The 12,004-nt window shown below is 44.4% G+C and overlaps 1 protein-coding gene across 5 annotated transcripts in view; it reads left to right on the top strand.

The window, feature by feature from the left end:
- BAIAP2L1 (BAR/IMD domain containing adaptor protein 2 like 1) overlaps positions 1 to 12,004 on the top strand; it is an 88,934-nt gene that overhangs the window by 53,864 nt on the left and 23,066 nt on the right. For all 5 annotated transcript variants that reach the window (XM_019930672.3, XM_019930671.3, XM_019930670.3 and 2 more), the window contains exons 4-8: positions 5,544 to 5,605; positions 5,710 to 5,781; positions 7,037 to 7,174; positions 7,841 to 7,993; positions 10,684 to 10,851. In XM_019930672.3, the coding sequence (XP_019786231.1) occupies positions 5,544 to 5,605; positions 5,710 to 5,781; positions 7,037 to 7,174; positions 7,841 to 7,993; positions 10,684 to 10,851 (593 nt within the window). The remainder of the gene's footprint in view (positions 1 to 5,543; positions 5,606 to 5,709; positions 5,782 to 7,036; positions 7,175 to 7,840; positions 7,994 to 10,683; positions 10,852 to 12,004) is intronic.

Raw genomic sequence — 12,004 nt, 5'->3', positions numbered from 1 at the left:
TGTTTCATTTCCAATATATGGACATTTTTTAGTTACCTTTTTGTTAATGATTTCTAGCTTAATTGTGGTGCATTTAAAGAACATTCTAAGTATAATTTCAGTTTTTCTGAAATACCAGGAGGCTTTCTTGTGGTTCCTTTTTAGTATTTTTTTTTTTTTTTTTTGGTACACGGGCCTTTCACTGTTGTGGCCTCTCCCGTTGCGGAGCACAGGCTCCAGACGCGCAGGCTCAGCGGCCATGGCTCACGGGCCCAGCCGCTCTGCGGCATGTGGGATCTTCCCGGACCGGGGCACGAACCCGTGTCCCCTGCATCGGCAGGCGGACTCTCAACCACTGCGCCACCAGGAAAGCCCCCTTTTTAGTATTTTGTGTTTGCTTTAAAATGAAGTTATTGGATAAGCTTTACATGTAGGGTATATATAGGTAATGTGTTCTTTTTTTTTTTTTAATCTTTATTGGAGTATAATTGCTTTACAATGGTGTGTTAGTTTCTGCTTTAGATAATGTATTCTTTATATGTATTATATAGTATTAATATGTTCACTGGATCAAGTTTCTTTATTGCATTATTCAGTCATCTATATCTGTACTGATTTTTTTGTCTGCTTGTTCTATCAGTTTACTAAGAGAGATATATTACAATCTCCTATGATGGCTATTGATTTATCTGTTTCTTTTTTATAATTCAATTTTGGTTTAGAAACATTGAGACTACATTGAGATGCACACAAATACAAAATTTTTCTATCTTCCAGATGAATTGAACCTTTTGCCATTATGAAATGACTGCTTTATCTCTAATAATGCTTCTTGCCTTCTTTGACTATTTTGTCTTCTTTGTTTGGTCTTAATGTACCGGCATCAGCTTTCTTTTGGTTAGTGTTTGCCATGTATCTGATTCCATCCTTTTACTCTCCACCTTTCTGTATTTAAGTGTGTTTCTTGTAAGCAGAATATAGTGGGGTGTTGGTTTTTTTTTTTTTTGCGGTACGCGGGCCTCTCACTGTCGTGGCCTCTCCTGTTGCGGAGCACAGGCTCCGGACGCGCAGGCTCAGCAGCCATGGCTCACGGGCCCAGCCGCTCCGCGGCATGTGGGATCTTCCCGGACTGGGGCACGAACCCGTGTCCCCTGCATCGGCAGGTGGACTCTAAACCACTGCGCCACCAGGGAAGCCCCGGGTGTTGTTTTTTTAATCCTAACAATCTTTGTCTTTTAATTAAACTATATACTCCATTTACCTCCAGTGTAATTACTTTTGCTTTCTACTCTCTGTCCTATGTTAATTTCTTCTCTAGTCCTCTTTTTGACTATTTTTTCTCCTCTCTGTTAGCTTGATAGTTATATGAACTTTATTCTTTTAGTGGCTACCCTGGAGATTTCACCATGCATCTTTTCTTATCAAAGTCAGTTGTTACTTGGCACTTTGCTTTCATTTCTGACAATGAAAGAACTTTGGAACACTATATAATTCTGTTGTATAACTTCAGTTTGTCTCACTTGTTTTCATCAGATGGGATAAATCATGATCAATGGTAGAATAATTATAGTCTCCATGCAAGGTGTTAATTAGAACTGTAGAACTATGATTGGGTAAGTCAAAAGCTAGACTTTGGAGGAACGTTGGATGAAATGCTCACCCTATCACTGACTTGGCATTGTGCCTATGTGCACATTGTTTATTTGCACAATTTCAATACTGATGAGAGAAGAGCACCTCCACCTGCATCCAGGGACTTGGGAACAGCCATTGGGAGCTATTCTTAGATGCCGGCAAAGCCTTCCAAGCTGGGTCACATGTTGGTGGGTACTACTCCGACTCTGCTAACGGTGCTGGTGACCCTGAGTACATACTTGTGTTTTTTAACGTATCCCATCTATGTGTAACTTGCTTTTACTTTCATTATATTTTCTCTGCATCACACTGGGTATTTGAAAAACTCTCAGAAAAAGTATATCCTTTTTCCAGTGCCATTTTTTCTATCAGTTTTCTTTTCATCCATACAGGGTAACTTTAGGCCAGTAGTGGATTGGCTTCCATCTTGTCGTTTTATTGTCTGGTTCCACTCAAAGTCACACGGAGGAAGTAGTGTGCGCCTGTCACTGCTCTGTGCTATCTGGAAATAATAAATGTTCTGATTATCCACAATCAAACATAAATGAAAAAGAATATTTATGCCTACACGTTCTGTGCTACTCACGTCTGTTAGTAGTGTCCATCTGGTTCCTCTAAATTTATACTGTGAATTGATGAAGAATTATCTAGTTGAAAATATATTAATAGTCCAATGACTAACCTATATTTCAGATGAAAACTTTCTTTGTGTTCATACTAGTAATATTTTTTAATTTTTGTTTAACTTTTAAAGTCCATACTGCCTATTGGCTAGATGTGTATCTTCATACAGTATTGTCCAAAATGTTGGACATATTTGTTCATAGTTCCTAAAATTAGAGTGATACCATGAGGAGCTATTATTTGTATGAATTTTAGAGAAAAATTGATGGTAGACATTGACTTTTAGTTGTATCAAGTTCATGATTTTGAAAAATTTGTATATTTTTAAATTCCCTTAATATTGTTATTTAAGAATATAATTTATTCAGACCGAATTACATTACTGTACTTACTATGAGTTTCTTCCCAAAATATTGACTCAGAACCTAAAAGGGAAAAAAGGAAATGGTTGATCCAGTACATACGGTGCTGTAATTTCTGGGATCAACACTCTGATTCCTGTTTAGACGTTTACTTAGTTCTGCTCCATTAGAATCTGGGCCGTGCTTTCTCGACTGCACCCTCTCGTTTCAAAAATTTTTTTTCTTCCCAAATGTAATTTATGAAAAAGTAGGTTACAGGGCTAAGAGTAAAACGTGCGATACCACATTTCAGACATAAAGTAACACTTGCTATGTTAAGAATAAACTTCTGTAGATTGAACATAAAGGCTGTTTTCATTTTCTGTTTCAAGATACTCTTTTGGCAGCTTGCAAAATCACAGTAAAGATGTTTTTTAATCCTTTCTATGACTGAGGACTCAGTGGCTGCTGCTATGAGGTTGGCATTTAAATTCCACGAACTGTGAGGGACAGGAATAACAGGGGGGAAGGTCAGGTGTTCTGTCTCTGCCCGCAGAGTGAATGGGCTGTTTCACTGGGCCTTTTCACTGGGCGCCTGCGGGGCGGGGAGAGACTGTGGACGGGAGGGGGAGAGTGAGGAGGGGGCTCGGGTGGCCGGGGCCCTCAGGCCAGAGCGCCGGCTTTAGCAGCGCTGGCGTTCCCGAGGGCACTGCACAAGCACATACTTTTGACACGCTTCTCAGAGGTCCATGTTATATAAGGTTGTAAAAATTAAGTTCATGACAACATGAAAAAAAAAATGTGAACACTTTGCTACTAGCCTGAATCACTCTGAATGATTTAAGCAAAATTATTTTGAGACCTTTTTCTTTTTTAAGTAGATCTGATTTGCCCAGGATAGAGTGCTTGATTTTCAATTAATTGAAGTGGTTTTTGTTGTTGTTGTTTATTTTTCATCTCCAGCTCAGAGTTATGGGTTTAAAATAGATGTGAAGGTAACTCAGATTATTTCAATATATGAAATGACATATTAATGTAATTATATTCTTGGTCATATAAAGGCTTCCTTTGTGAAGAACTCTGGTTTGTTTCATGTTGAGCTTTAGGAGAACTGAATTATGGGATAAATGGAGTCAGTGTCACTGAGGGTGTAGAGTGGGTACCTTGATACCCTGGCACGTGGACCATCAGTGCTGGGGACGTGTCTGCCCTCGCTCTCATGCTTATCCAGCAGATGTTCCTAGAATCACATGGTGCTTAGGGACTTACATGTACCTATAACCTATTAACATGGTTATATCCTTCCAGGAGATTCTCTGTCCCCACCACCCACGATGGTTATTTTAAGCAACACTGCTCATGGTGGGCTTCAGGCCGAGGAGTTGTTTTATCTGGGACCCCATGGGAGGGAGTGACATTTTACATGTAGATTTGGAAAGATCCCTGGCACCTGTGAGGGAGGAGATCCAGAAGAGAACAAGCTGGGAGTCATGAGAAATAAGAGCTTGAAGGAGGAGGGCGCCTCCTAAGAGGTCCAACTGGCAGGTGTAAACATGTGGGGCAGAGGGCCTGGGGAGACCCCTGCCCACCTCTCCTAGAACAGGTCATCGAGTGAACATTGACTTCACGTCATCCCCACGTGCCTTCTCTCCTGGGTAGGGGAGGGCTGGCACATTTGTTGCCCAAGGAAGCAGGATGAGTAAGAGGCATGGTTCCATGCTGGAGGTGCCCAAGTGATGGCACGAGGGAATGAGTCTGTCATTGGGCGTAGGCGGGGTGTTGACCCCTCATGACTGGCTGGCTGGCAGCCAAGAGCTGGTATTAGAGACAATGAGGGCGGGGTGGGATTCACTCGTAGGCCTGCTGAATACGGGGCGACTAGTGGGACATCCAGGTGGACATGTTCAGGACGGGCAGAATTTCTGAGTTAGAAGATGGGGGAGAGCCTGGGCTGCCCCCTTAGAGTCAGATGTCTTCAGGTGTTTCCAGAACTGGGCCTACTAAAGTCATTTGCATAGAGGTGCTCGCTGAAGCCAGAGTCTAATCAGTAATCTTTTCCTCTTCCCCCGTGTCTACCATACTCGTCCTTTTCATTCTCCCTCATCCACAGCCTTTCAGTTTGCCCAAAGAACTCCTTTTTATCTGCCCACCGAACCGTAGGATGGTCCGCTCGGCATGTTTTGTGGTTTGGGATGATTTGGTGGTGGTTCCAAATAACTCTTTCGCTCCCAGTTTTTGGGTATCAGACCCATTTGGTTCCTGTAGAGAAGTTGGCGGGGGGCTCTTGTTCACCTTTAGAAGCGGGAGGCAGCGCCCTGACGCGAGCCGCAGGACATGTGCTTTGCAAATCAAGTGGTCATCTCGCTGCTTTTTTGGAGCAACACTCCTTTGTCCCAGAACATTCTCTTCTGTGCAGTCATTTCAGAGAACGGTGTAGCCCCAGGAGACGCGAGGCAGAACACTGTCCCTGCTGCAGTTTCCCGTGGTGTTGAGATTTTCCAGAATGATACGAGAACTAATGTGAGGAAGAGAAAATAACCTCTGTCTTTTATGCCTGACAGATAATCAGATTACCCAGGATTAGATGAAAATAAGTCATTTGTTCCTATAGTTAGTACTATAATGACCAAAATAATCTCTTGTAAGAGAGTTTAACAATTAAACCAGATAAATAGGATTCAGCTTAGGGAATGAGTAAATGGCCAGAGAACAACGTGAGTTTAAAGACAAAGTTGGCGAGCTTTTGATGAACGATGTTGTGGAGTAAGTTTGCTGTCAGCTGTGTCCATCTGACCCACCCCCGCTGTCAGGACGCAGCCGGTGTTCCCAGTGCCACGGGGCTGGTGCGCACCTGCTCTGGGAGCAGCCAGGGACTGGGCTTCATCCACCACTTTACTTCCCTTCATATCTTTACAAAAACCACGCAGTGGCTTTTTGCCCTTACGTACCTGATTTTGTCCACAGGCCACGTTCTCATAGAGATTTCGAGTATCCACAAGAAACTCAACGAGAGGCTTGATGAAAATGTATGTGAACTGTTTTTATATTTACCAAATATACTTATTTTTAAATTTTATTTCACTTCAAGTCTCAAACCTGGTCTGAATTTTTCATTTCCTTGTGTTAACAGTTCAGAAAATTCCATAAGGAGATTATCCATGAGCTGGAGAAGAAGACAGAGCTTGATGTAAAATATATGAACGTGAGTACCTAGTTCTGCTCCACCTCCCGTAGGTGGAGGTGGCCCGGGGCCGGGGGCCCAGCTCTCGCGAAGGCTGCACTTGCCTGATGGCTGAGCTCGAGGACAACTTCCCCCACTGCTGACTCGGCAGCAGCAGGTATGATGGAGCTGGCCGTCGAGTGTGTACACAGCCGCATAACACCGACAAGGTCCCTTTGGGCTGAGTGGGCCAAGTGCTAACACTTGGGATCTTTACTAAAAAGCATAGCAGGAAATCCTGCAGGGAATCATACACTTCTGGAAAACATTGTTTTCAAAGAACATGCATATGTGGATGACACCTGCATCTGTGTTAGTGCAGCTGTTGCTTTCACAAACCGACACTTGTGGACGTGAGCCATGTGGCAGGACGCCGTCTGGAGCTCCCTGGGGCCCCGGTCCCATCGTGGTGTCTCTCCCCTGTTGCCCTACGGCAGTGTCGATTCCAGCAGTTTGCTCCTTCCGCCTCGCCTTTCTGCTGCACAGTAGCTGCTTCCTTGGCCGCCCGAAGCGCCCCTTCTTCACAAGCCCCGCATGGCAGTAAGCGGTGGGGGTCACCCTGAAGTCATCCTGCTGCCCTGCGTGCACGTGCTCTGTGGCCCGGAGGATGTAATACCAAGCCCTTTACGTGCATTGTCTGATTTTTATCCCCACAGAAACTCTGTAACATAGGTACTCTTACTATATCCCCACTGTACAGATTAGAGGGTAAGCATGGATTTCAGAAAAATTAAGTAATTGCTGAGATCACACAGGAAATGAGGGATGAAGCCAGAATTCTAACCCAGGTCTGTGAGGCTCCAGAACACTGTTTCACAGCCCTCAGAATCACCGGAAGTGATGGCTCTTGTTCATTCTGTTTCTTGAAATCGTTAAGTCATAAAACAGTCAGGAGTGTGTGAGTTGATATTGTTCATTTATTCACCAAAGCACTTACAGGCCACCCAGTGTCCAAAGACCTTGGAGAAAAAAGGAATAAAAGAAAGAAACGACATTGTTTTCCTCCGAGAAGCTGCCCTTCTGGTCAGGGGCTCATCATATAAACGGGGAACTTTAGGACAGGACATTGAAGCCGAAGGAGCGGAGTGGGGTGGTGTGAAGTGGGGATACCTGCAGCCAGGCAGGGCAACGCGAAGCGTGGGCCTTTTGCCACCACGCCCAGTGGAAACGCAGCAAGAGTAACCGCCTGACACTGCCTGGTGCTGCAGTAAAAATAAGTGCAACGTTTAACTTACAGGCGACTCTCAAAAGATACCAAGCAGAACACAGGAATAAATTAGATTCTTTGGAGAAATCTCAAGCTGAATTGAAGAAGATCAGAAGGAAAAGTCAAGGAGGACGAAATGCACTCAAATATGAACACAAGGAGATGGAGGTGAACTTTTCAGCACTATTTTACTTTATTTTGGGGTTGATGATTTGTACAGTTAACGGGGAAGTGTGCTCACCTCAGTCAGTCTATACTTCATCCGTCACTGTTCTGCTGTTGAAAGTTAAAAATAAGCATTTCGACTTGGTAGGAGCTGAAGGCCGCAGAGTTGCCCGGAGTTAAGTTAATAATTAGTCAAGAGCATTGGCATTTTCTCCCAACTCAGGGAGGGTCAGGGACTCCCCAGTATAAGCATTACTATCTCCATTTTACAGATGGGGAAAGTGAGGGTTAGGTTAAGTCACATGGTTGGCACTTGGAACTGGGATTTGAACTTGAACTTTCTGGTTCTGAACTTTTTGGTCCCACGATTTTCCAGTAAAACATAATCATATCCCTGGATTACAAAGTAATATTTTGTGCAAATTACCCAGTGGAATGTAAGGCCTTTGGCAACTTCTCTCCAAGCATGAGTCAGGGATCTTAATGAGAATTTGCCATCTGCTCAGATCAGGTTACAAGTACGTCGTTTTGTCTAATGTTTATCTGCATTTAGCACTTACTCCATTATCAAAATAAACCAAGCATAAAGATGGGAGAAGATAAGTGTCAGGCTGTGTAGCTATTTGATTCCTCATGTCATACTTGTATAATTACTGTTTATTTTCCTAGTATGTAGAAACCATCACTTCTCGCCAGAATGAAATCCAGAAATTTATTGCAGATGGTTGCAAAGAAGCTCTACTTGAAGAGAAAAGGCGCTTCTGCTTCCTAGTTGACAAACACTGCAGCTTCGCAAATCACATTCATCAGTATCACTTACAGGTGGGTGTGGTGGCAAATTGCGTTGTGAGGACTAATTTTATTCATATTTAAATGCCCTTGAAATGCTTCACCTTCCATACGTGCCCAAATATAAAGAGAAAGGCTTATTTTGCCAGGGAGAAGATTCCAAGGAAATAAATTTTTTATAATAGTTATTTATTTATTTATCTGGCTGCATTGAGTCTTAGTTGCGGCACACGGGATATCTTAGCTGTGGCATGCGGGATCTTTCATCGCAGTGCGCGGGCTCTAGAACGCGTGGGTTTAGTTGTCCCATGGTATGTGGGATTTTAGTTCCCTGACCAGAGATTGAACCCACGTCCCCTGCATTGGAAGGTGGATTCCTAATCACTGGACCACCAGGGAAGTTCCCCAAGGAAATAATTTTTGACCAACTTGAATGTGTAAACTTTTAGAAATGTAGATGAAATGGTCAAATGCTTGTTTATAATGTTTAATTTAGTAACACATTCATACTTATTGAATAACTGAGAAATGGCACTTTTTTCCTTTTCTCACCCATGAGTCAGCTTTTCTCAGACTCTTTCTGATGCATCTTCAACATCAGTGTCTTCCCCAGAACCACGGGGTGAGTCCCAGCAGGCCCCAGGTCCAGCCCACCTGGGTGGCCTGAGATGCTCACCTTGGAGGTCCATGTAGATGGTGTTGCTGGAAATTCTATCCCAGGCCACAGACCCCATTCACAGCCTCAGGACAGCTGGTCGGGGCTCCTTTATCACTCCTCCTCAGGTTGTGTGTCTGTTCAAGGTCGCATCAGCTGCGTGACTGGATTTATCCCTCTCCTTCAGCGCATGCAGTTGTGAGGTTATATTTCCAGGAATCATTACAAACTGTGTGTTAAATTTCCTTTCCTCTCTTTTTTTTTGTTTTTTAAATTATGAATTCTATTGGGCTTATGTAAGCATCCAGAACTAGCATTGACTGAAGTCAAATATTCATTGTTATTCATAATAAAGTAATTTAGAGAGCACTCCGTGATATGAGAAGCTTTGTAAGAGCTTGAATATAGTGCAACTTCCTCTTTTCGGGGGAAAGAAAACTTGGACTTGTATGTATGCATATATCACAGGTTACATATTCCATAAAGTTTTTGCAACTTTAAGGAATATTCAGCTACCAAATCTAAATACCTAAGGTCTCAGGTTGTTACAGGAAAGAAAAATATGCTGCATTAGATGATCGCTTTTGTCACCAGTGCATACGTACTAATGTTTCCATGGTGACACTGTCCTATTGGGGCAGGGTCGTGGGCCGGAGGGGCACAGAAGCAACCTTGAAGCTCTCTGTGGTGACACCACCCCCCCAGCAATGGGGTCCTTGCTGTGTCGTGAGGCAACATGGCCTATTTCCAGAGAGCTCTAGTTGTTGACAGTCTTTCTTACACTTAACCTTGAGTCCCTATTACGTTTTTTAGTGTGACGCAAGCCAGATCTCCTCCTTTCCCTAGCAGAAGTCTCTTCAAGTCTCTGAAACCGTTTTTGTGCCTTCCCTGATCCCAGTCCTGGATGAAGCAGGCTTAGTAGTTGGTCCGCGGTGTGTCTGCGTCACAGGCAGGGGACAGGGTGGTGTGAGGGGCGGGGCTTAGGATTTACACCAACTCCCCCAGCCCACTTCTGATGGACACAGAGCCTAGATGAAAAACAGTGTGGTTGTTATGAAAATAGTTTCAAAAAAGATCCCCTGCTTCCCTTTTCCAACTAGATTGCCGCCCTGGAAAAAGGGGTTCTCGGAAAGGCTCCGGGGAGTCTGGGAGTCCAGTTGAAGGAAGAGCCAGGCTGTGGGAACCAGGACAGATGCCTCTGCCTCTGGGGCTAAGGGGTCTCGTCGCTGTCCTTCTGCATGTCTCTGTTCTGCAATCCAGCTTTTCTGCAAAGCCCATGGTCTGCCTGCCCCAGAGCCCCAGCCGGCCTGTGGGCGGGGGGCTTCCCCTCAACACTGCCCCCAACTCTGGAGACCCACCACGCTCTGCTTCTAGTCACTCTGTCCCCGTAGAGGAACTTCTCAGGGCAGGTCTGATTCACTCCTCTAACACGCCAGTCCGGTTTCCCTGAGGTCCCAGTAGTTGAAACCCTCAGGGTCCTGGATCTACCACGGAAGGCTGTGTTAACCAGTTACTTAGCCTCTCAAAGTTCTCAGTTTCCTCATCTGTGAAATGGGGATGAGAATGGTACCTACTTTAGGATTGTGGGGCAGATGCAGTGAATTAACAAGGATGAAGTACTTAGGACAGTGTTTAGTGCACACGAACGTACACACACAAACAGAGTCCACTCTTGGTCCTGTCGCTCGGTCAAAGGTGCTTCTTGTGGGAGGAAGACAGCGGGGATTGGCAGTTCTGGGACCGCGGGGAAACATGGGGATTAAGACGGATTGATCCGCCTTCCCTTTTAGTTTTTGAACTTCTTCTGAATCATGTACAATCCTTGTATTAGTCTTGAACTCTCTATTCACCCTGAGGGAGATGTAAATTCCTTTAGAACAGGAGCCTACATCCTCAGCAAATAAGACACAGCAGATCCCCATAGGTGCTTAAGCTCCTCACTGAATTGAACTCATAGCTCCCACACTTCCAGTGGTAAGCCAGGAATACATTAGTAGTAGTTGTAATTTGTGTCAGTCCTTCCAACAGTACACGTTTCTCTTTGGTTTTGTTTCTTTTGAATTTATAGTCTGCAGAATTGATCAATTCCAAACTGCCTAAGTGGCAAGAAACATGTGGTGATGCCACCAAAGTACCAGAGAAAATCATGAATATGATCGAAGAAATTAAGACCCCAATCTCCACCCCAATGTCTGGAACGCCTCTGCCTTCACCCATGATCGAGAGAAGAAGCATGGTAAGAGATGGTTGTCTCCTCAAGATTTTGGTTGTGTGTTTGCTAAATAAGATTTCAGCCATATTTGCACGACAGACCAAGGCCTTCTTTGTTAGTGGAAATCACAGGTTCTCCTGTACTACTTCTAGGGCCTGCCTTTCCTTTTATCCCCTTACCTTCAGATTTGAAACTAGATGTGAAAATGTTTCACACTGTGTTAGCACTGTAATCTTTGTTTTGGAGATTTTTTTACTGATTCTGTTTTTAACTGTAATGATTCCAACTTTATAAGTTTATTCCCATTGAAGGAAGCGTAAAGTGTCTTAGAACACAGATTAGCAAAACTCTGGTGCCATTCATCACTACATAAGGCACCTGAGGAAAAAAATAATCACCCCAGTATTCCAGGTAATGAATTCAAGCATCGTAGTTCACTGTTCTTTGAATATGGGCTCTATTATTTTTCACAAACACGTGAGGAGATTCAAATCCAGCAGGTAGTTTGAACACATGTGTCAGTCCACCCTCCCTGTCCATATAAAGCCCTCTGAAATGACAGCAAAGATATTAATGACCAGCCATCAACCTGCCTAATAGATCCATAACCGCATGGGAAAATAAAGAGCAGGTGCTGTCAATGGACCAGAAACACTGAAGGAGTCTCCAGAGCGAGAAAGGCAAGGTCAGCGTGTGGAGAATGAAAATAGAAGGACATGTCAGCCCCAGGGAAGATGTGCAGGGCAAGGTTCCTGCAGAGTATGGAGCCGTCAGTTCAGAGCCAGTGGATCCAAGAAGCGGGGAAGAAGCTGGGGTGTCCTGAGTGTTATCGGCTGGGGAGCTGGTTCAGACTGTCCAGGCTGCTTGGTCCCTCCGCTTGTCCCACCTGTGCTAAATCACAGGCAGCCCGGGCTTTCGTCTGTGAACTGAAACAGCATGTGTGGACCGAAGGGTGGGGCCCACTCCTGGGGGTGTGTCTTGCCTCTTCCCCACGTCGCATGCGATCAGGAGCACAGGGAAAACACAGACTGTCGTGTACAGTAAAAAGAATGGGGACTGCCACCCAGTACAAAGATGGACAGACAACCAGCGGTCACTGAACAGGTGGGGGAAACCAGTGTCATAAAAAGACGCACCAAAGTAAAAACTGGAATGGCGAGTAAAGGGGGCAACAGAG

Source organism: Tursiops truncatus, chromosome 15 (assembly GCF_011762595.2).
Source record: "Tursiops truncatus isolate mTurTru1 chromosome 15, mTurTru1.mat.Y, whole genome shotgun sequence".
Lineage (NCBI taxonomy): Eukaryota > Metazoa > Chordata > Mammalia > Artiodactyla > Delphinidae > Tursiops > Tursiops truncatus.
Note: the sequence above shows the minus strand (reverse complement) of the source record. Positions and strands in the feature narration are given on the sequence as shown.